At 50.1% G+C, this 19,080-nt stretch overlaps 3 protein-coding genes across 5 annotated transcripts; 1 reads left to right on the forward strand and 2 right to left on the reverse strand.

Annotated features, from left to right (window-relative positions):
- Positions 1-769: 769 nt before the first annotated feature.
- Positions 770-4,404, forward strand: LGALS1 (galectin 1). The gene is made up of 4 exons (XM_013947249.2): positions 770-873; positions 2,213-2,292; positions 3,629-3,800; positions 4,196-4,404. The coding sequence occupies exons 1-4, from the start codon at positions 865-867 to the stop codon at positions 4,337-4,339; spliced, it is 405 nt and encodes a 134-aa protein (XP_013802703.1). The 5' UTR covers positions 770-864; the 3' UTR covers positions 4,340-4,404.
- Positions 4,405-7,033: 2,629 nt separating this feature from the next.
- On the reverse strand, positions 7,034-8,318 carry LOC106488379 (urotensin-2 receptor-like). The gene has a single exon (XM_013947248.2). The coding sequence runs from the start codon at positions 8,173-8,175 to the stop codon at positions 7,054-7,056; it is 1,122 nt and encodes a 373-aa protein (XP_013802702.1). The 5' UTR covers positions 8,176-8,318; the 3' UTR covers positions 7,034-7,053.
- Positions 8,319-10,431: 2,113 nt separating this feature from the next.
- On the reverse strand, positions 10,432-18,976 carry LOC106488736 (arf-GAP with dual PH domain-containing protein 1-like). Of its 3 annotated transcripts, XM_067309547.1 has the most exons (12): positions 18,782-18,976; positions 18,380-18,566; positions 17,131-17,261; positions 16,118-16,209; positions 15,946-16,028; positions 15,117-15,229; positions 14,111-14,257; positions 13,597-13,680; positions 13,176-13,238; positions 12,594-12,665; positions 11,848-12,079; positions 10,432-10,648 (listed from the first exon to the last, which is right to left on the reverse strand). In XM_067309547.1, the coding sequence occupies exons 2-12, from the start codon at positions 18,471-18,473 to the stop codon at positions 10,578-10,580; spliced, it is 1,182 nt and encodes a 393-aa protein (XP_067165648.1). In that variant the 5' UTR covers positions 18,474-18,566; positions 18,782-18,976; the 3' UTR covers positions 10,432-10,577. The 3 variants fall into 3 exon arrangements, with proteins under 3 accessions (XP_067165648.1, XP_013803200.1, XP_013803199.1); XM_013947745.2 differs by having other exon boundaries at positions 10,564-11,760; positions 18,380-18,976; XM_013947746.2 differs by lacking the exon at positions 12,594-12,665 and having other exon boundaries at positions 18,380-18,976.
- Positions 18,977-19,080: the final 104 nt, after the last annotated feature.

Genomic DNA, 19,080 nt, shown 5'->3' on the forward strand with positions numbered 1-19,080 from the left:
ATAGACCCTATCGATTTATTGTAATAGTGTGTTTCGCCCTCCCCCACCCCCCATGTTCCTCAGCCCTCCAAACCTGCTGGGGCAGACACAAGAGCCAGGTACTGAGCTTTCCTGGATAATACTTCCCCATCTCTCCTGCTGCCTGCAGGTTTGTTGTGCCCTATGGCCAAGCTATACTGCATGATTTTGAGGGCATCTAGGAGTTCTGCAGGCTTGGGGCTATTTTTCTTACTTTGGCTACTGTATCTACAGGAGCTGGTGGTAAAGGCTGCGTCAGTAGCTGCACAGCCTCTGGGGACAGCAATACTTAATAGCATGGCTGGGAATCCCAGAATCAAGCGTCAGTCTTCTGCTCCTGGGATTTCACCTCGACCATATAGTTTCTGAGGTATCATGTGCGCTTAGTGATACTTCTTCTGCTCCTGGTTTAGGCAGGACCAAAGAGCCTAGCCCTCCTCTCAGACCCTTCCTGCCAAGTCTCAATCCATCTGATCATTTTCCATGTAGGATAAAAGCCTTGGATAGTAAAACACTCATTGTAAAACTATTTTCCATTGGCTTCATGGCCACACACAGCTGGATCTCCTCATGGAGTGGCTGGCAGCCTTCTTGGAAGGGTTGGGTTTAGCATCCTGGAGGATGAGAGTGGGAGGAGGCAGCTCTGCCTAAGAGGCCTTCCCACCCCCTAAAGTTATCCCCTCCCATGCCCCCACCCTTTCCTCAGTCTGATTGGCAGGTGGAGTGGAGAAGGGCTGTGACGACTCAGCTCTTCATCTATTTAAAGGCAAGGGTGGGGCTCTTCAGCTACTTGCCTGGGTCTTTTGCATCTTGGCAGAGAGAAGAATTAGCTTGAAGAGTGGCACCATGTCTTGTGTGAGTAGAGAGAGGGTTGGGGAGGGCAGTGCATGGCTGCAAGAGGGGCTTGTTTCCCTGGGTCTGCAGGGGCAGCTTTGCTGGATGTCAGGCTCCACAGAGTAGGAGTGTGGTGGAGGTGCTGGCTTGGTGTGAGAGTACTTGTGCTGTCCTCCTTCATCTACTCATCAGCCTCTATGTTAGAGGGCCTGCTGGAGCTAGACGTCTGCTGTTGGGAGAGTAAGGATCTCTGCTGCATCTACTATAGGAGGATGATGCTATTTCTTGTTCTGGCAGGAATATATTTTTTTCCCTTGCAGGATCCCTTTGGGGAGATATGGGAGTTGAGGAGGTCCTTGCTGTATTGGTTTCCAAGCTGGGGTAACCTGTTTTACAGCAGCAGTGCTCTGGGGAAGCAGCTACTGCAATACTTAATGCTCTCCAAGCATTTCTTCTCCTGGGCAGCCTTGCCACTCACTTTTCACTTTCTGGCTGAAGTTTTCATGAGTCATCCGGTCCTTATCACTCTCTTTTAAGAAAATATCCTTTTAGGAAGTGTTGTTTGCTCTCATAAGAAAATATGCTCTTAAAAAGTATTGCTCTGTGAGTGCTAGGATTTGCTGGGGAAATATTTGTCAGAAGAGTGCTTGTACTTGTTCTACTGACTTATCTCACCTTAGATATGGGTGGGAGGAACCAGGGAGTGTCCCAAGTGCGAGCTGATTTACTGAATTGGGGTAAGGAGAGATGGGAGAAGTTCTTACTCTTGTGGCCTAGCCCCAGGTGTGATGAAAAGAGAGCCTTGGAGCCAGGGCTGACCAGACTCATGGGCTTGCCAGGATATTTTAGTCCTCCTAGAAAGGAGTTGTGGAAGGGTGTATGCATGGAGCAGGAGAATATGTCCTTGTGTATGTTGGACCAGCAAAAAAATTCCTAAGGAGCTGGGCAAGGCTTGGAGCTCAAATCAAAGCAAGGGGAAGGGAGTGGAGGCTCTATCCCTGCACAGCCAGGCTTGTGTTGGAAGATGAGACCCACAGGGCACGTGGGTGTGTTTGGCAAGTGCTGGGCAAGGGTGAGTGGGTGTGGTGGGAACTTGGGGGTGCTCTCACCTCACTGTAGTGAAATACAGATGTGTTGGTGAGAGCAGCTGGAGGGAGGCTGGGAAACCAGGCATATGTCCCATGCAATTGGGGTAACTTCCCTGGAGTGTCTTCTTTGCCCTGCCCTAGGGGAAGGGAGCCTCCCTGTCTCTCCAGCAGTCCAAAGCAATGTGCTTTCTCTGCAAGGCAGCAGGAAGATGCCAGGTCAGAGCAAGTGAGCCAAAAGGTACTGAGATAATCTCTGCCTCTCTATTCCGCAGGGACCAGTGTGCACCAACTTGGGTCTCAAGCCTGGCCAGCGTCTCACTGTGAAGGGCAAAACTTTACCAAATGCCAAAAGGTAAGCCATGTTGCCTGCCAGGACATGGCTGAGGCATCATGCTGAGTTGGCTTTTGCTGGTGGGGACAGAGGGAATCCCTCCCGTGGGTGGGAAGAGGGGGAGAGGTGCAGCTTTGGAAGGGATTGACACTAGCAGTGCTTTCCAGTGAGTCATTGCCTAATGCATATTGCAGATGCACTCTCCTGCCAAAGGGCTAAGCCAAAGCAGATGTGAGGCTCCAGCCACATGCACTGGCAGCAGCCACATCCTCTAGAATGGGGTAAAGGAAATGGAAGCTGTGTCTATACTGAGATTTGGCTTGAGACCATCCACACAGCCACATTCCTTCATCTGTACTGGGGTCCCTGCTGCAGAGCTATCTCATTACAGTGCCTGGCTGCACTGAATGGGAGGAAATTACAGCCCAAGCAGCTGGGATACCCTGGATGCTCTGGCTCAGTGTGGAAGGATGCTGAGTCACAGCTCCAGCTAACAGTGCAGATGAAAAGCTGCAAGTGGCAAAAGGACAGGAGACTTAAGTCTGCCTTCTTGCAGTGGAGGTGCCTCTCAGATGCTGGTAGTGAAGGGAGTGGGGGGAAAGGTGGTGAACCAATAGGTTGGTTTAGTAAGTGGAAAAGAGCTCCTAGCTCTGCAAGGACCAATGGCTGGGCCCCCCAGGAAGACCTCTGCAGCAGTCCTGAGCTCTTGTATGGGTCTGTGGCTGATGGGGGGGGGGGGGGCCCTTGGTGGGTAGGTGGAGCATATAGCCAATGTTCTAGGACCAGAAGTGTTCCAGAAAACATGTCCCAGCTCTTCTCAATGCCTTTGAAGTTTGATAGCATCAGAGTGAAGCCTCCTGGGCTTTCTCTTACCAAATAATATGCCTCCTTGCTTCTCATCTGAGTAAGAGGCCTGGAGGCAAGGTGGACACTGGGCTGGGAAGCTGTTTCCTCCCACTGCAGTTGCAGATACTTTGGAATAGCTAATGAGATAGTAATTATTTCAGCTGCCTGCAGGATGCAGCTGTCAAGCAGTACCAGCTAACTGTTTAGGACTGAAAGAAATTGGTGGCAAGCAACTGACTCCTTAGATGCTGTTTTGGGAACAGAATAACTCCCTGTTCAGAGCTAGACACCAAACCTTTTCCTCTTAAAAGTTTTGTGGAAACTAAGCAGTGTCTGTTCCAGAGATGTAAAGTGCCCCTTACTGACTTACACCCTTTTGCTAGACTGCAGAGCTTTCTTGTAGGTTTTCTCCTCAGACACTGACAGCTAGGCCTGAGGGAATAGACTCAGAAGCATTCATGGTAATGGGCAGGATGTTACCATACTGTCAATGTTTCCTCTTTCTTTGTAGCTTTGTGATGAACCTGGGAAAGGACTCAAACCACCTGGGGCTTCACTTCAACCCCCGCTTTGATGCTCATGGTGATGTGAACACAATCGTGTGCAACTCAAAGAAGGTGGAGGAGTGGGGCACAGAGCACAGGGAGACAGTCTTCCCTTTCCAGAAGGGAGCTCCCATAGAGGTGAGGCCTGGGATGTGCTCTCTGCACATGCCCTGGTAAAGGGAGGGTATTTGGCACAGGGCACCCAATTGCAGGAGCTGGCTCCAGACTGTCTGTATGGGATGTGGCTGACTTCTACTTGGCCAGTGCCATCATCCGGGGCTCTGAGCAGTAGTGGAGGGTAGCAACTGAACATGTGCAAGCTCCATTTATCTCAAGAAGATGTTACTATTGAACTGAGGCAGGGAATCAGCATCTCTTGGGAGACCAGAGTAACACTGATGCTGTTGCAGAGCTGGTTAAGCTGTGAGTGTTCACCCTGCAAAGTGGAGGGTGGCACAGCAACACTGGTGAGGAGAAAGGCTTGCAAGGTGTCCAGGTGGAAGCTTTCTCTGACTCTTGCACTTGTCTTGCAGATCTCTTTTGCCATCAACCCAAGTGATGTGACAGTCCATCTGCCAGGCCACCAGTTCACATTCCCCAACCGGCTTGGTCTCCAGGTCTTTGACTACTTTGATGCACAAGGGGATTTCATACTCCAGTCCCTCAGCTGGGAATAGTTTCTTCCTATGCCCCTTCTTAAAAGAAAAAACAGATGAAAACAATAAATGTTTGGTCTACCTGATCTTGGAACCTAATTTTTGTCTGATTTGTCCACACTGGTTGGCCATTCTGGGGGCAGGGGGATACCAATTTTGCTGGGATACCCTATGTGGGTGGGCTGGGCCAGTATGAGGGGAGATTGGGTGGTTCAATTCAGCCTTGGCCCTCAAATTCATGGAAGGAGCAGGGAAGGGCTAGGGCAGAGCCTCTTCTGCCTTGGAAGGCAAATAAACTAACCCCACAGAGAAAGAGGAAAGGTGGAAACAGGGGAAGAGATGGTACATAATCAATAGTCACTGTCTAGGACAGAGTAGAAGTTTCTTGGGTTAAAACCATCCCTTCTGAGGCTTAGCCTGACATACTTCCTGCCTGAGCAAAGGGAGTTGATGAAATCTATCCCTCCCTAAACTGGGCATCTCTGCCTGGCAGGTTTCAGACAGCCTGGACTGGCTGTGCTAGGCAAACTGACAGGCATATGGGGGACTAGGAAATCTTCAGCTGTGCTGCCTTTGGCCTGCACCTTTCTGTAATGGCCTGCAGCCCTCTAGCATCTCCTTGGATCTTAGTGCTGATGTGCTGGGGCAGCAGTGGAAATGGGTGTCTTGCTGAGTGTGGGGGAGTCTCATCCACCTCCTTCCTCCCAATAACTGCAGAAGCCCAAATGCAGCTGGATCATAGCCCATATGGCATGTCTGGCAGTGAGCTGGAGGAGTCTGGTTTCAATCTGTTCCATTTGCCTGGCCTGTTTCCTCTAGAGCTGGGAATGCTGTCCTCCTACCTGCTCCAATGGGCTGGGAGCGGTAGCAATGCACAGCTGGGATGTGGGATGCTAAGGATGTGTCTGCTATGCTTTTGTTAGTCCTTCATCAGCTCAAATGAGCCTGAGCACTTCTCGATCTAATCTGAGGCTGGCAGGCCCTTCCTTCAGCCGCTAAGGGGCCAGAAGATGAGGCATATTGTGATGCTATAACACATTCCTTACTGGGCTGTGGGTTACCCAAGGCATCTGACAGCAGCTGCCTTTGGTGCTCTCCCAGTTTAATGCTACTTCAGCAGTGCTGGTGGCAGCGGTAGCTGCTGCTCCTCCTGCTGCTGCTGGGGAGGAGATGCCTGGCAGGCCTGGGAAAGCTGGGAGCTGCTCTTTCTAGCTCACAGCAGTTGCCTGCTAGGCTCGAGGTGGAGGATCACAGACTTTGAGTCCTCGCTTCCAGGCTGGACCATGAGTGATACAAAACCTAAGCACCTTGATGGCCTACAAGGGTACCTAGCCAGGTCATTTCCCCCCATTAACCTGTTGCAGAGCAGCTGGGTTGTAAGAGCTTGTTCCTAAGGCAGCAGCACCTCTTGTTCTTGCACTGCAGTTCCTGAGGCTCTACCAGGCCTCTGCCTGTGTCTGGAGGTACCTGCACAGGGCAAGGCTTGGCTGCTAGGATGTGGGGGACTCAAGCTGGAGATGAGGGCTCGAGACAGGCTTTCAGGCTGGCAGACAGGAACATTTTGGCTTTACAAGAAATTCATGTTCTGAGGCTGGATCCCTCTCAGCCCTGTGTGCTCTGCCCCCCCGAACTAACCCTTCGAGAGTCATCTTGCTCACTTCTTGCTCGTTAGAACTATGTCTATATTAGTAAATGCAACATCTAGCACTGCCACCAAGTGCCCAGGCATGGCTGGGGGACAGCATAGGCTGGGGACTGTTCCTATGGGGTAGTATGGACAAGGCTATCCTTTTGGGGGATAAGAAGAGAGTTTAGCTGGATGGAAGTAAGCCATGCTGGGCCAGCAAGCCTCAAGGTGAGAGAACTAGCCTAGTTTATGTACTGGCATTCAGTAGCACAGAGGGCTGGGGATCTCCTCAACTGGAGCAGGGACACCATGTTGGTGAGGGGCCTCTTCATTAGCTGTGATGAAGGGAAGGTAGTGGAGCTATTTCCTTGCAGCTTCTTCTGTTGAGGTGACCTCAAAAGCTGACCAAGACATGTGCTGACTTCCCTGAGCTACATTTCAGGGGTGTCTCATACAGTTCATAATGTCTCTCAATGGTACTTGGGAGTCTTTTTTTGGAAAGATTCTTCAAAAACTTTTTTGAAAAAAAAAAAGAAAGAAAGCTGAAGCTGAGTTTTACCACAAGTCAGGGGATGGACCTTACTTCAGGTCTTCTGCTAGCGTGGCTGGTTCTAGAAGTGACTCACTGGTCCCATGAAATCCTGTGACTCACTGTTGCCCAACTTTGTTATGTCTCAGCCCGTTGCCAGCAAGGAGATGAGGGGTAGCAAGGACTCTTTGGAAGCATAATATAGATGTATCGAGTCTGACTGCTCCCTTCCACCCACTCCCTGGTTTTGCAAAACATGGTGGCTGGTGTGCAAGGGCTGGAGGAGCCAAGGACCGACTGACTCCTCACACATACCGCAATCAGGATTCCCAAGGTGAGTCTTTTCAAGAGCTTCTTCCACCCACCTGAGGAACACTTCACCCAAGGGGACGCAAGCGCTGTTAGATGGGTAAGCAGGAGGGGAGTTACAGTGGCCTTGTGGAGGAAAAGGTGTGAAGGTGACCACGCTGCAACAACGGAGGGCATCACACACTGGCACAGAAGACAACTCACTTTATTTCCCCTTCCTGGAGGATTCAACCCCAGTGAAAAGCTGGGAGAAGCACCCCTCTGGGGCGTTTATCGCTGCTCTAGGCCCTCCCCACTTTCCCCTGTGGACCTGGACAACTCCTTGAAAACCAGGGAGGCGCTGTTGCCTCCCACTGTGCCCTGCGTCACCCCCCGAGAGGGGGCCCAAGGCTCCAGCGGCCCCCTCCCACTGCGGCCAGGGGACTGGCGGTAGCTCCTGGTGAGCAGAGTGTAGAGGAAGGGGTTGATGCAGCTGTTGCCGTAGGCCAGGCAGGTGACCCCGAAGTTGAGGTAGGCCTGGGCGGTGGGGCCCAGGCCCAGGCCCTCATCCCGGTACAACCTGGTCAGCTGCCAGGCCCAGAAGGGCAGGAAGCAGGCCCAGTAGGCCACAATAATGCCGAAGATCCGGGAGAAGAGCTTCTGGGAGGAAGCCCGGCCAGTGGTTGGCGGCCCCAGGCCTGAGGCAGAGGCCTGGTAAGCCCGGGCCAGGCGGGTGTAGACGACACCCAGCACCAGGCCGGGCACCAGGACGCTGGTAGCGAACAGCACTGTAAGGTAAAGCCGGAAGGCAGCTGGCGTCCAGGTGGGGAAGCAGATCCGCTTGTAGTGACCACCCTGGTCCCGCAGCTGGATCATCGCCATCATGGGAGCTGTTAGCAGGAGTGAGAGGAGCCAGAGGATGGCGCTGGCCAGCTTGCGGTAAGTGTTTCCAGCCTGCCTGGCCCGCAGAGGCCTGGTCACCGCCCAGTATCTCTCCAGGCTCATGGCAGTCAAGAGGAAGATGCTGGCGTGCATGGTGAGGAGATCCAGGCTGAGCAAAAGCCTGCAACCCACATCCCCAAAGAACCAGTCGTGGGCAAAGTAGGTGCAGACCACAAAGGGGATGGTGGAGAGGTACAGGAAATCAGCCAGAGCAAGGTTGATCACATAGACTCCTAAGGAGCCCACCGAGCGGCCTGCGACCCTGCCAGAGGCCACCACCAGCGTGTAGATATTCCCCACCATCCCAATGAGGCACATGACCAGCAGCATTGCACTGAGGGGCCCCGTGACTGTGCTGTCACCTCCCAAGACACTGTTGCCATCACTCCTGCCACTGCTTTCCTCTGAGAAGTTACCACCCTCAGAGTCCTCTCCAGGCCTTGCGCTTAGCAGGACAGGGTCACAAGACATCTTTGGGCAAAGAGAACAAGAGCAGTCAGGGTGTCAGAGACACGTTCCTTCCCTCTGCCTTCCCTGCTTTCTGTATGGGAAATGTACAGTCTTAGCATGAGACCAGCCAAGGGAAGGAAAGAATGGTGTGAGTTCAGCAGACATCAAGGTATTCCACCAAAATCTATTTCTCACCTCCAGCGGTCCAGTCCATTTTGCTGATCTTGTCCATCACAAGCTCCATCCAGTAGTTTTCCTTAAACACCATCAAAGGGTTGAGAAAGGGATCCCTCCTCCTCTCAAGGCTGATCAATGCTAAACAACCTCTGCCTGCCAGGAGGAAACATCTCTGCTCTTCACCAGCTCCTCTCTCACCTCTCCCCAGTGTTCACTGGGCCCACAGAAACCAGCAGAAATTTCTCCTCGGTGGGTAAGTGGATTTCTTCTTCTCCCAGCTCTCTGTAGTGTCTCAGCTCAAAGAGACACTGGAGAGGCTCTGCCCCCCCGAACCAACCCTTGGAGAGTCATCTCCCTCACTGTGCAGAGGAATGTGTCCGACTCACAGCTTCACACACTGGTGTCAATGCATTCCCAATTTATACTGGCTTTTAGCCACTAGCTGAGGAGTTGTGCTGGCTCCCTCTTCCTTCTTTCACACACACCTTAAGAGCACTCTTTCTTCCCCAATGCTTTCCTCCCACTCTCTTCCTTTTTGTTCTTTTTTTTCCATTTCTATTTCCCATTTCCCTCCACGGTTTTCATCCTTTGAGAGAAGATATAACTAAAAGATAAGACTCCCTAATTTGGCAGGAGCAGGAGGAAAAGTCATTGTATTTTAGCTTTAGAAGGGAAACAAGGGCTCTTAGCCAAGCACGGATGAGAGGGTCTATCCTCCATCTCTCCTCCGAGGACAAGAAGACCCCTTGAGGTGTAGACAATGGAGTTTAGCCACTAGTTTTGCAGCCAAAGATCCCCACAGATCACCATATGGTAGGACATCTCCCATTGCCTATGACCTGGCCCTGTTCCCCCCTTGTCCCACAGTCAGCAGGCAATTATGAGCTGTGATCCTAGAACCTAGACTCAAAGGGATGGATATTTTAGACCAGCCTCTTCCTCCCGTGCCCCAAAGACCATCCTCCTCCTCTAACCTTTCCCCCTCTTCCCCTTTTCCCACCAGTACCTGCTCCCTCACCTCAGAAGAGGAAGCAGAGGTGTGTGTGATGTAGGTACTATTGCCTCCTAGTGGTGTATTGCCGTATGATACGTGCCCCAAAAGGCTTTGCTCAACACTACCCTGCTATTTCCTTGCCCAGATCTGAGCCTCTTTCATCTCAGGGAGCAGACATGTGGCAGAGTTTGCAGAGCACAGGCATATGTGCCAATACCAAATATGTTCTGCTGTTAGCCTGCAGGGGTTTTCAGGCCACTCCAGGTACACTCTTTTGTATCCTCAGTCTAGTAGCTTAGTTCTGTTTGAGTCAAATGCCTCCACTCACTTCCAGCAGCAATATCTCAGCAGCAAAGAAAAGTAAACATCCCAGCAGCAGTGCCTGTACTACCCTTTTTGCAGTAGGATCCAAGCACCTTCCCAAGCTGTGAGCTAGCAGGCAACAGCACCATCTTCAGCATGACTGTGCTACACAAGTGGCAGTGTATGGCACATGTGACATCACATGGAGGGGACTTCAAAGGTGTCCCTCTGGGATATGGTGAGCAGCTTCTTGGTCTGGTCTGGGCCACTCTCTCTCCTCTTCTTCCCAGAGGAGAACTGAATGTGCAGGATATTTAAATGTGGCTTGAGTTTATTTTTTTACTGGACTGCCCCATTTCCATGTCATCAGAACCAAAAGGGCACTATGTCTCAGAACAGAAGGCAATAAGCCTTTTGGTGGCCTTCAGTTTCTGGGACAGTTCATGCTCCAAATTAGGAGAGATCAGCAAACTGCAAAGAGAATGCACTTTTGGTTGGAAAGTTCCATTGTGCCATGGCAGCAGGATCAGTAAATCTGCTTCTTGTCCAGGAACTTCAGGTGAAAAGTTGATGTTCCCATTAGGTTGTGGCAGTCCCAGCACAAAGAGGGGCTCCCAGAGAAGCAGAGGGGGACCGTGCCTTTGTTCATTTGGCTCTTATGGGAAGATTCACAGTCAAAGTGCCCTGGGAAATGCCATGAATAGCCATGGCTCCTTGCTCTGATCTTCTGTGTCTTTTTTTTCCTCAAGAAACAAACTCATGCCTTAGCAGTTAGCAGCTCAGCTCACTTAGGAAGCAAGAACTTATAATAGGATTTTTAATTCATTTCTTTAGGAACTAATTAAAATACAAGTTGCCCCATTAATTCCAGTTAGCTCCCCTTAGCACACTAGATGCCTATTCTCACACTGCCTGTGTAAAATTGCAGATACATTAGATACTGCAGTCATCAGCAGAACTCAACTGGTGCTTCCAGCAGGTGAAACACAGCTTTCCCAGGAGAGCTTGAAGAGATGGTCTCTAAAATATGAATCATGGGTTGATTTAGTTGCTAGGTCCAACTGTTACTAGAAGGACATGAACATACAAACTTACCTATTATACTACCACATAAAAGTGTTAAAACTCATAGGTCAGAATGAAAGTGCTTGGCCTCCCTCTGTCATACATTTGCTCCCTCTAGAACAGATACCCATGTATTACTCACTTCAGACATCAACCCCTAGGCTCCAGTAAAGTCAAGAGAGAGTCAAAAGACTGTTAACAGACATGCCAAAAACTGTTCTCTGCAGGAGCCAACCTCTCTCCATTGGTTTGACTACAGAGACTCATGTTTGACAGCGGAACTTCAATGACACAAATATCCCCTGCAGTATCTTCCCTAGGCCAATATTTCCCCTCCCACAACTTTTTGTTATGTGCATGCAAACACACAGAAGTTATCCACATACACACATGTATATACATATGTTGTTTCTGAGTTGGTCTCTTAACCTTCTCAGTAGCAATTGGAGGAAGGTCTCTATATAAATGTCATCTGAAGAAGCTCTCAAGCCCATGCACAGGTGTCATAAAACATGCCCCAAGCTTAGCTGTCAAATTACATCTTTTAAGTGACCTTTCTCAGCTACAGCTCTAACTGATCAAATATCTGGATGTTTCACTTCTCTGTCCCCAGCAGAGAAGCCACTTCTTGTATGTAATGAAACAGTCCCTCCTAATCCAGCCACTGCAACCATCTGGGCCTTAGCTCCAGCCAGGTGGCTGTTTTCTTGCATAAGATAGGTGGTTTTCTGCAGTTTCATGCAGATGTGACATTAGATCCCATGTCGATCATGGTGCCTGCCAGCTTGCAGTCAGATCACAGCAATTTAGCAGCGGCTGGTTGCACTGAGGGTTCAGTCTCACAAAGTCTTGCATATGAAAGGAAGCAGCTTAATCATGCCCCCAGACCAAAGTGGTTTGTCTATGGAAAACAAAGTGCTTCAAAGGCAGGTTGCAAGAGCATTGTGTTTCTCTGATGTGGATCTCCTCTCCTCTCCTGACACCCCACCCAACAACATCAGGCAGAGTTGAGTCATAGCTGGGTTCTCACTTGGCTTCCTAGGATTTAACCTTGAAGTAGGCTTCAACTGTAGTGAAGGGAGAAGTTGGTGTATTAGCACATTACTCTGAACTTGAGGGGCAAGAGGGTAAGGAAACAGCATCCAGGCACTTACTTGCATATTCCTGTGGTATCATGGGCTGGTCAATGACGCTAGTGAAGGCTGCGATCCAGTCCAGCTGGTCAGTCTCTGTCTCACAGGTGAAAAGGTATTCCCGGTCGGGGGTGACAATGGTGAGGCCATAGTGCCAAGAGAAGTTGCCCTGTGTACCCGAAGGCAATCCCTTCCGGACGCTATAGCCATTCTCTCTGCTGCCCACAAACACTTCGCCCTTAGCAAATGCATCCTGCATATCAGGAGGGAAAGAGAGGGACTAACTGAATCCCAGAAGGACCAGGGAGTAAGAGCAGTGCACCAAAGGGCAGGAGGTGAGTGGGTGAGGATGAGAGATGTAACAGCAAAAGATGAAGATGGTCCGGGGATTCAGAACAGCAGAGACATTATGCTCAAAGACAATGACTGAAAAGAAAATTAAGAGCACAGATCTCAAGAGGCCTGAGAGAGGAACTGCTCCTCCTATCTCTGAATGTCACCCTCCATGTCACTCTCCTCCCCACCACCACCTTGACACCATTGCCCTTCCTGTTTCCATTGTTTACAGGCAGTGAAACAAACACAGAAAGTGTGGGATGAACTAAGTGGGAGGAAAAGGGGAAGACCTAGAGTCCATTCAGAGCAGTTGGGGAACCTGCAAGCCTCCCTTGCTTCAGAGCAAAGCAAAGCAGCAGAGACTCTGCCTGTACTTTGACTGTCCACAGCACTGTTGCCTACAATGGCCAGTGGTCAGATCTCCCCCTCACCAAAGGGTCCTTGAAGTACATGAGCCTGCGGTGATCCAGCGTGAACCAGCGCTTCTTAAAAGCCTCTTTCTGCTGTGAAGGGAAGAGGTGACATATATAAGGGGACAGTGCCCTCTGCTGCAAGCAGGGTGAATGGATACCTCGAATTCATCCCAACCACTTCAGTTAAGCCCCTGCTTTAGAGCAACCTTCTCCTCAGCCCTTCTGAGCTGGGAGTGGGGATAAGTAACTGTTTTTTCAGTCCCAAGTGTTGCACCCAAATCTTGGACTTCTATGAAGGACCCCAGAGTTCAGACAGGAAAAATCCAGACTCTAAATACATGTAAAGTCATGTACACACAGAAACATGAAGAGGGATCTGTTGTTCCAGGAGAAAGCAGGGACTCTGGTTTCATCTACTTTCACATGCATCCTTCCCCTTCCTTTTATTCCCCCCTCCCTTGGTGCACACACACTGTTCCCACGGGTCTCTAAAGAGTGAGGGGTGGGGGGAGGTGAAAACAGCAGCAGAACACTGAAATAGGGAAGGTCAGTGTCTCTCTGGCAGCTCCCTGTTAGAATTCTCCTCCCACAGCAGCTTACCTTGGGACCAGTCTTCTCCATGTATCCCTCTTTCAGGAAATTCCTTGTCAGACGGCTTTTAAGCTGCAAAAAAGGAAAGAGTAGCTTCTCATAGCCACATTTCTTTGTCATTAACTTTCTCCCCTTAGTCTGGCTCTGCCACTCTTCCCCACCTTTCCTTCTAGAATTTCCCCCTTTTAAATTCACGTTACCTGAGCTGCCTAGCCAAGAGTCACTTCTGCCACCAAAGTCCCCAGAAATAAGAGAGTGCCTGTTCCATGGCCACCACAGGCCCTTGTAAGCACGTTTTCTCCTGCTTGTACCTAAGCACTGCAATTTCCACTTCTGTACCTGGAGATCTAATAGTAAACTAATGGGCTTTTGTATCATGATAAGTGAGTACCAGCAGGAGACTCAGCACTGCTCTCTGCTGCTGCCTTACCTCATTATCGCTGGCTATGGGAAATGCTACCTTCAGATAATGGAACTGCACAGAGCGAATGGCATTGAACCAGTCCACTACTTCCTAAAAAGAAACAGCACAGGACAGAAAGATTAGCTAGAGCAACAGTGAGCAATGCAAATTCACCCAGCTGCACCCATTCCTACGCTAACTACAAACACAGCCAGCTCTCCCTTCCAAGGCCCTACAGCATCTTCCTCACACACACAGCCAACATGTCTGCCCCATTCCCCACAAACACAGCCAACACCTCTACCCGTCTTCTACAGCAGCTCCTCCCACACAAACCCACAGTGCTCCTGCCCTGCTCCCTGCAGCAAATCTCTTCCACAGACACACAGAGCCAGAACCCCCACCCTGTTACCTACAGCAGCTCACACACTCACCCCCTATCCTACCCATGCATCAGACTATTTAATACCAGTAGCTTCTCAAATATTTATATAAAGCACCTCAATTGTTTTGCATAGTGTTTGGTGCTAAACCTAGATACCTTTCCATTTTCATGGTAGACAAATATATTCCGGGTCTTGTTGTCCTTGAGATAGGTGATCTGCAGGCCATTGGGGTTTCCAATCTTCACTGGCTGGAACGTAGCATTGATGACATCTATTTTAATAATGACTTTGGGTTCTTTGGCCTGAGAACATAAATAGCATTGGTCATACACGAGGAATCTTGGTGGGAAAGGGACCTAAGCTATTGAGTTAGTGGGGTAAGGCAGAGTCAGTATTTTAAAAGGTATAACTGCCCCTTCCTATCAAAACTGTTGCAGCACACACCCACTTCACTGTATGGTATACTCGTGACCGAACAGTGGCTCAGCCCCTCCAATTTAGATTCAAGCTGCGCCTACTCGGGAACTGCCAGCAAGACACTAAGTGCATAAAATGTTACAGCTTAGCCAGTCTAAAGGCTAACTGACCCCAAAAGGAAAGATCCCACTCCTGTTCTTCCCTACCCAAAGCCATTCCCTCCTGTGCAACAGTAAAGTAGCACTTGTCCCATTCAGCTCAGGGAGATAAGCTAGCAGAAAAGTAGCACTACCCAAAACAAACCAACCAAAGAACATTTTCTGCCAGCTAGCTCCAGTGGGGTCAAGCAAGCTGTCCGGCTGGTGCCAGGGAAGGGGCAGGATTACAGTCAGGATAGGGACGGAGCAAAAGAGAAGCCCTCTTACCAGCAGTGAGCTTAACTGTATCTCAGACCTGTACCCTGAGATTCACTGGTGAGACAAGAAAAGGGGAATCTAAAGGGAGTGATGATGCTCCCCTATTATCAGCAAAGAGACTGTTCAAAGGGAAGGGTGTAGGGAAGCACAAAGGGAGGACATGGGGGAAATGTCACCCTGACAGTAGGAAAGGGGCCCCTCTCCTGAGTGACATGGTTCTTCCATTATCATCCCTGGTCTGGGATGAGCAAGGAATTCTCAGAAAGATGTGTCGGAAAAAGGTCTCTGTGACTCCAGTGCCCTGGGTGGAGTTGACCACCTTACTCACATCCTGCTTAGTGAAATACTTCAGAGATCCCTCTCTCTCAGACAAGAGGAACTTGCGGGGTAGGAACTGCCCGTTGTCTCGGCCTCGCTTCCAGAGGATGCCTTCCTTCACCCCTAGGAGGAGAAAGGCCAGTTTTAAGAGCATCTTCCCACAGACACTGTAGGTGTGTGAGAACTGCGTGCAGCAGCTATGAAGTATTGCTGAGAGCAGAGACAGAGAAGGGGAGATCTCACCTCTGACTTGCAATAGAGGGTGGTGGTGTTCCTGGGTTTGCAGCCCAGATCCCTGGTGCAGGGGGAGGCACCAAAAGGCATTCACAGATGCTTCTCACCTCCTGAGCAGGCTCCTGCTACTGCCTCTGACGGTAAGAGCTGTCTCTCCCTACGGACACCAAAGCCTTGGCCCACGCAGACAGCTGGCATGGGACCAGAACTCTTCCCATTTTACTTTGCAAGCCCTTGGGCTCCAGCATTTTGTGTCACAGTGCTGGCAATGGCATTTCAAAGACAAATGCTGTGGTTTGGTGGGGGTGGCATGTAACAGGACAGAACTTCCTTTCTGCAAAGGTCTGGCTCTACCAGCAGCGAATGCCTTTGAATAATGGTAGCTGGTAATGTCAGGCTTGGAAGCACCCCATGGCAGTGCCAACCTACACTGCCCACAATTTAAGCTCCCCCAAAACAATGCCCATGTAAGTACCAGACAGGTTCTCAAGAGTGCTGGTTGTGGGATTTGCGACACTGGCACTATGAGCTTTCTCCTCCTGGTGCTCAAAAGCTTCCAGTGAAGGAAACAAGCAGGACCTTTTGAAGCTGTGCTTTGCTCTTACCATCAGAGTATGGCAGCTGTTTTCCTGGCTCAGTGAATTCTTTGCGTTCATATTTGGCCCGTATCCACTGCTCTCTCAGCACTCTAGGGAGAAACACGACAGGTAGCTCAGAAACGAACTATAGGAACCCAGAACTGCCCTTCCCCCTTTTCTTTTATATACAGCAACTTACTGGCAGTCATTATAGGTTGGCTGGTAATAGTAAATAGGGATGTGAGCTTCATATGTGGCATTAGTCACAGCATTCCCGTGCTGGGCCAGGAACTGTAAAGTTAGACAGAGAGTTAGTGCTTTCCCTTTGATGCAGACTCATGTTGGGCCTTTTTCTTCCCTGAGATGTGAGAGGGCAGATGCACGTTGAGCCATAATGGACCACTGTCTTTCCCCTCCACTGCAACATCCCAGTAAAGTTTGGCTACAGAAATGCGGGTCTCAAAGGTCTTGTCTACCCTCAGAAGTTACACTGATTGCACCCAAACCAACAGAATGCCTTAAATATCACTTCCATGGGGTTGAGTGCATGCCCATTTAGTGGATTTTCTGCAATGCCCCACATCTCCAGAAAGACTGTGTTCAAACACAGCACTACAATGTCTTTTGAGAAGACATTTTGGGAAGACTTTCCAAAGCTCTCAGCTCCTCTCCAAAGCCAGTGAGATACAGATTATTTTGTTTGGCCCTTTGGGAGATTTTGTCAGTCCCCTAGTAGGGTTGGGGGGTGGGGGGGCATGTAGCAGGGAAAGCTCAAGTCCCCATAAATGCCATTATCCCCAAGGGATCACATTAAACCTGGAAACTCTTCTTGGAGCATGGAATTGTCCAAGATTTTCCCCTTGCACTGCTGAAACTAAGAGGAGATGTTGAGACAGGGTGATGCTGGCCAGTAGAAAATAGGTAACATGGAGCAATGAGGACCTTTGGGCCTTGACAAGATACACTGCAAGAAGATCTCTGCCCCAGCCATAAAGTAATGGGACATGGGGAGACAAGTGTATCCTCCCTGTCAGAGTGGGTTATGGGGAATTATCCCCACATGAGTATTCAAAACACAACTAGTAGCACCAGGATTGTTTATCAGATCAAATCTCCAACTGTGTGAGACCCAAGGCCTGATTTTCCCAGGACACATTAGTGTATGGCCTAGCCCCAACCCACCTGACATACCAATGAGGACAAAGATCTCACCTGCACCTGAGCATCATCCCAGTGGTCCATCTTCAGGGATTTGACTTTGCTGATGCTAGGGATGTTGCGATGAATTCCTGAACAGCTGAGGCATATAAAGACACCCAAAGTAGAGGATGCCCAGTCAGGATCTGAGAGTATAAAAAAGAGTATCAAAAGCAATGGCAAAATTTCCTGGAATATATGCCTCTACTGCCAAGAAACAGAGAGCTGGGTGACCACTGTTTCATCTGAGCTGATTATTTACCTCCCAGGGTACAGATGCCAGTCTGGAAAAAGAATAGCTATTATTGCCTTATTCCCCCCAGTTCAACTATTTAATCTTAAATCTCTATTGACTTGAACCCCGACAAATTCCAAAGTGTTCTGCAGACTCCCTTTATGTAAAGAATCATCCAAGATCAAAATGCGACCACCTCTGCGACTCCAGGAGCTGTTTACTGCAGCACAGCAAACCCACAACAATATTTAGCTCAGGAAGTAGAAAGCAACCTTGAATCCAAAATTCTCCAGGGTGAATTTAAGAAGGCAAAATGGTATTAACTAGCTCAATCTTAATTTGGCCTGGGTGGTACAATCCACATGCCCCTGTTGGGAGGAGTGTGATGAGCATTTTTACAGCTTTTGTAAGACCTCAAATTGATACCCTTTCAGGAGGGCAAGCCCTTTAATAAAACAAAACTCTGGGGGGCCTGTGGCAGGTTGTCAGTTTAGAGCTGAGTCACAGAGGAGGCAATGCCCTTTTGAATCATGCCTTCTTTCTGGAGCAGCTAGAATTTCGTTGGGAGCTTTCCTGTCAGGTCCTGACTGGGCCTGACCTTGATTTGTATTTGAGATTTGACACGATTACAGCCCACAATGCTGCAGTTGCACAGCCCCTGCTCATCTGGCACTACAGTGTTCCTGTCCTTCCTCCCTCCAGCACTGTGGCAGCACCTCCTTCCTCCCACCTTCCTAACTCAACCCCAGAGAGAGGACACTAATATCCAGACAGAGCAATGACTCTCCTCTCCCTCCACCTCCAGGTGCTCCGCAGTCTGGACAATGTGCACCAAACCACACCATGACGTGCTGCTGGACTACACAGTTTCCAACAACCACACCTCAGCATTGCCCCTGCCCCCGTTCACTGTCCTCCACGGGTTGCCTCAAGGCCTCAAACGGACCAAAATCGTCACTAGAAACCAGCCCCTGCTCTCTGCTTCTGACTCTTCCTCCAACGGCATTTTCCAAGCCCTTGGGGACTCACCCGGCTTCCCACAATCTGCGCACAAAGAGTTTTCTGCTCTTCTCCACACCTCCTTTAGGGCTTTCACACTCTTCTCGTTGCCTCCAGACATCATGTTCAAATGCTACCCCTCTGGGCAGGGCTGGGCCGGGCCAAGAGGGCAGCTGCCCGTGTCTTCTGCACCTGCAATCCAACCCACTGGGATGCCCTGGGAGAAAGGGACACCAGACAGCTAGAAGATTTTGCAGAAGGAGGAAAAAGGGGAAAGTGGGAGAAGCCGTAAGGTTAATCAAAGGACTACGAAGGCCTGACGGAGCGCCTGACTGGCAGAGTGCAGCCAGGGGCAGAGGCTGGAGGCCGAAGTGCACCCAGACTGTGAGAGAGGAGAAGGAAAAGGAGGAGGAGGAGGAAGAGGAGGCCTACCCCATGGGCGTGGAGGGAAGTGCAGCAATTAACCACAGAACTGGTTTTTCCGCATTTCTGCTGGTGAGAGGACAGCCAGGAAAAGAGTGCAAGCAGCAAGTGGGCTGATAAAGCACTAAGACAGCCCAGGACTAGCAGCCACCGGGCCGTGTCAGAACTCGTCACACTCTGTGGGCTGGGGTTGACTTTGTCACTGCCCACAGCGCCTCAGGAGCTTCCACCAAAGTCAGCAGGCTACAACGTAAGCATGACATCCATTTTTAAGACAAGGACTGGAGGGCAAGAAAAGTTCAGAAGTT

The sequence above is a fragment of the Apteryx mantelli genome, chromosome 1 (genome assembly GCF_036417845.1).
Source record: "Apteryx mantelli isolate bAptMan1 chromosome 1, bAptMan1.hap1, whole genome shotgun sequence".
In the NCBI taxonomy this organism is placed as follows: Eukaryota; Metazoa; Chordata; class Aves; order Apterygiformes; family Apterygidae; genus Apteryx; species Apteryx mantelli.

What these genes read in the sequence shown, in the direction of transcription:
- LGALS1 (XM_013947249.2), top strand. An exon ending in ACTTTACCAAATGCCAAAAG is followed by an intron (nt 2,293 to 3,628) that starts GTAAGCCATGTT and finishes CTTTCTTTGTAG; the next exon opens with CTTTGTGATGAACCTGGGAA. An exon ending in AGAAGGGAGCTCCCATAGAG is followed by an intron (nt 3,801 to 4,195) that starts GTGAGGCCTGGG and finishes CTTGTCTTGCAG; the next exon opens with ATCTCTTTTGCCATCAACCC.
- LOC106488379 (XM_013947248.2), bottom strand. Translation starts at nt 8,175, where the DNA reads ATGTCTTGTGACCCTGTCCTGCTAAGCGCAAGGCCTGGAGAGGACTCT.
- LOC106488736 (XM_067309547.1), bottom strand. Translation starts at nt 18,473, where the DNA reads ATGATGTCTGGAGGCAACGAGAAGAGTGTGAAAGCCCTAAAGGAGGTG. An exon ending in CGCAGATTGTGGGAAGCCGG is followed by an intron (nt 17,262 to 18,379) that starts GTGAGTCCCCAA and finishes TTATACTCTCAG; the next exon opens with ATCCTGACTGGGCATCCTCT. An exon ending in ACAGCTGCCATACTCTGATG is followed by an intron (nt 15,230 to 15,945) that starts GTAAGAGCAAAG and finishes TTCTCCTCCTAG; the next exon opens with GGGTGAAGGAAGGCATCCTC.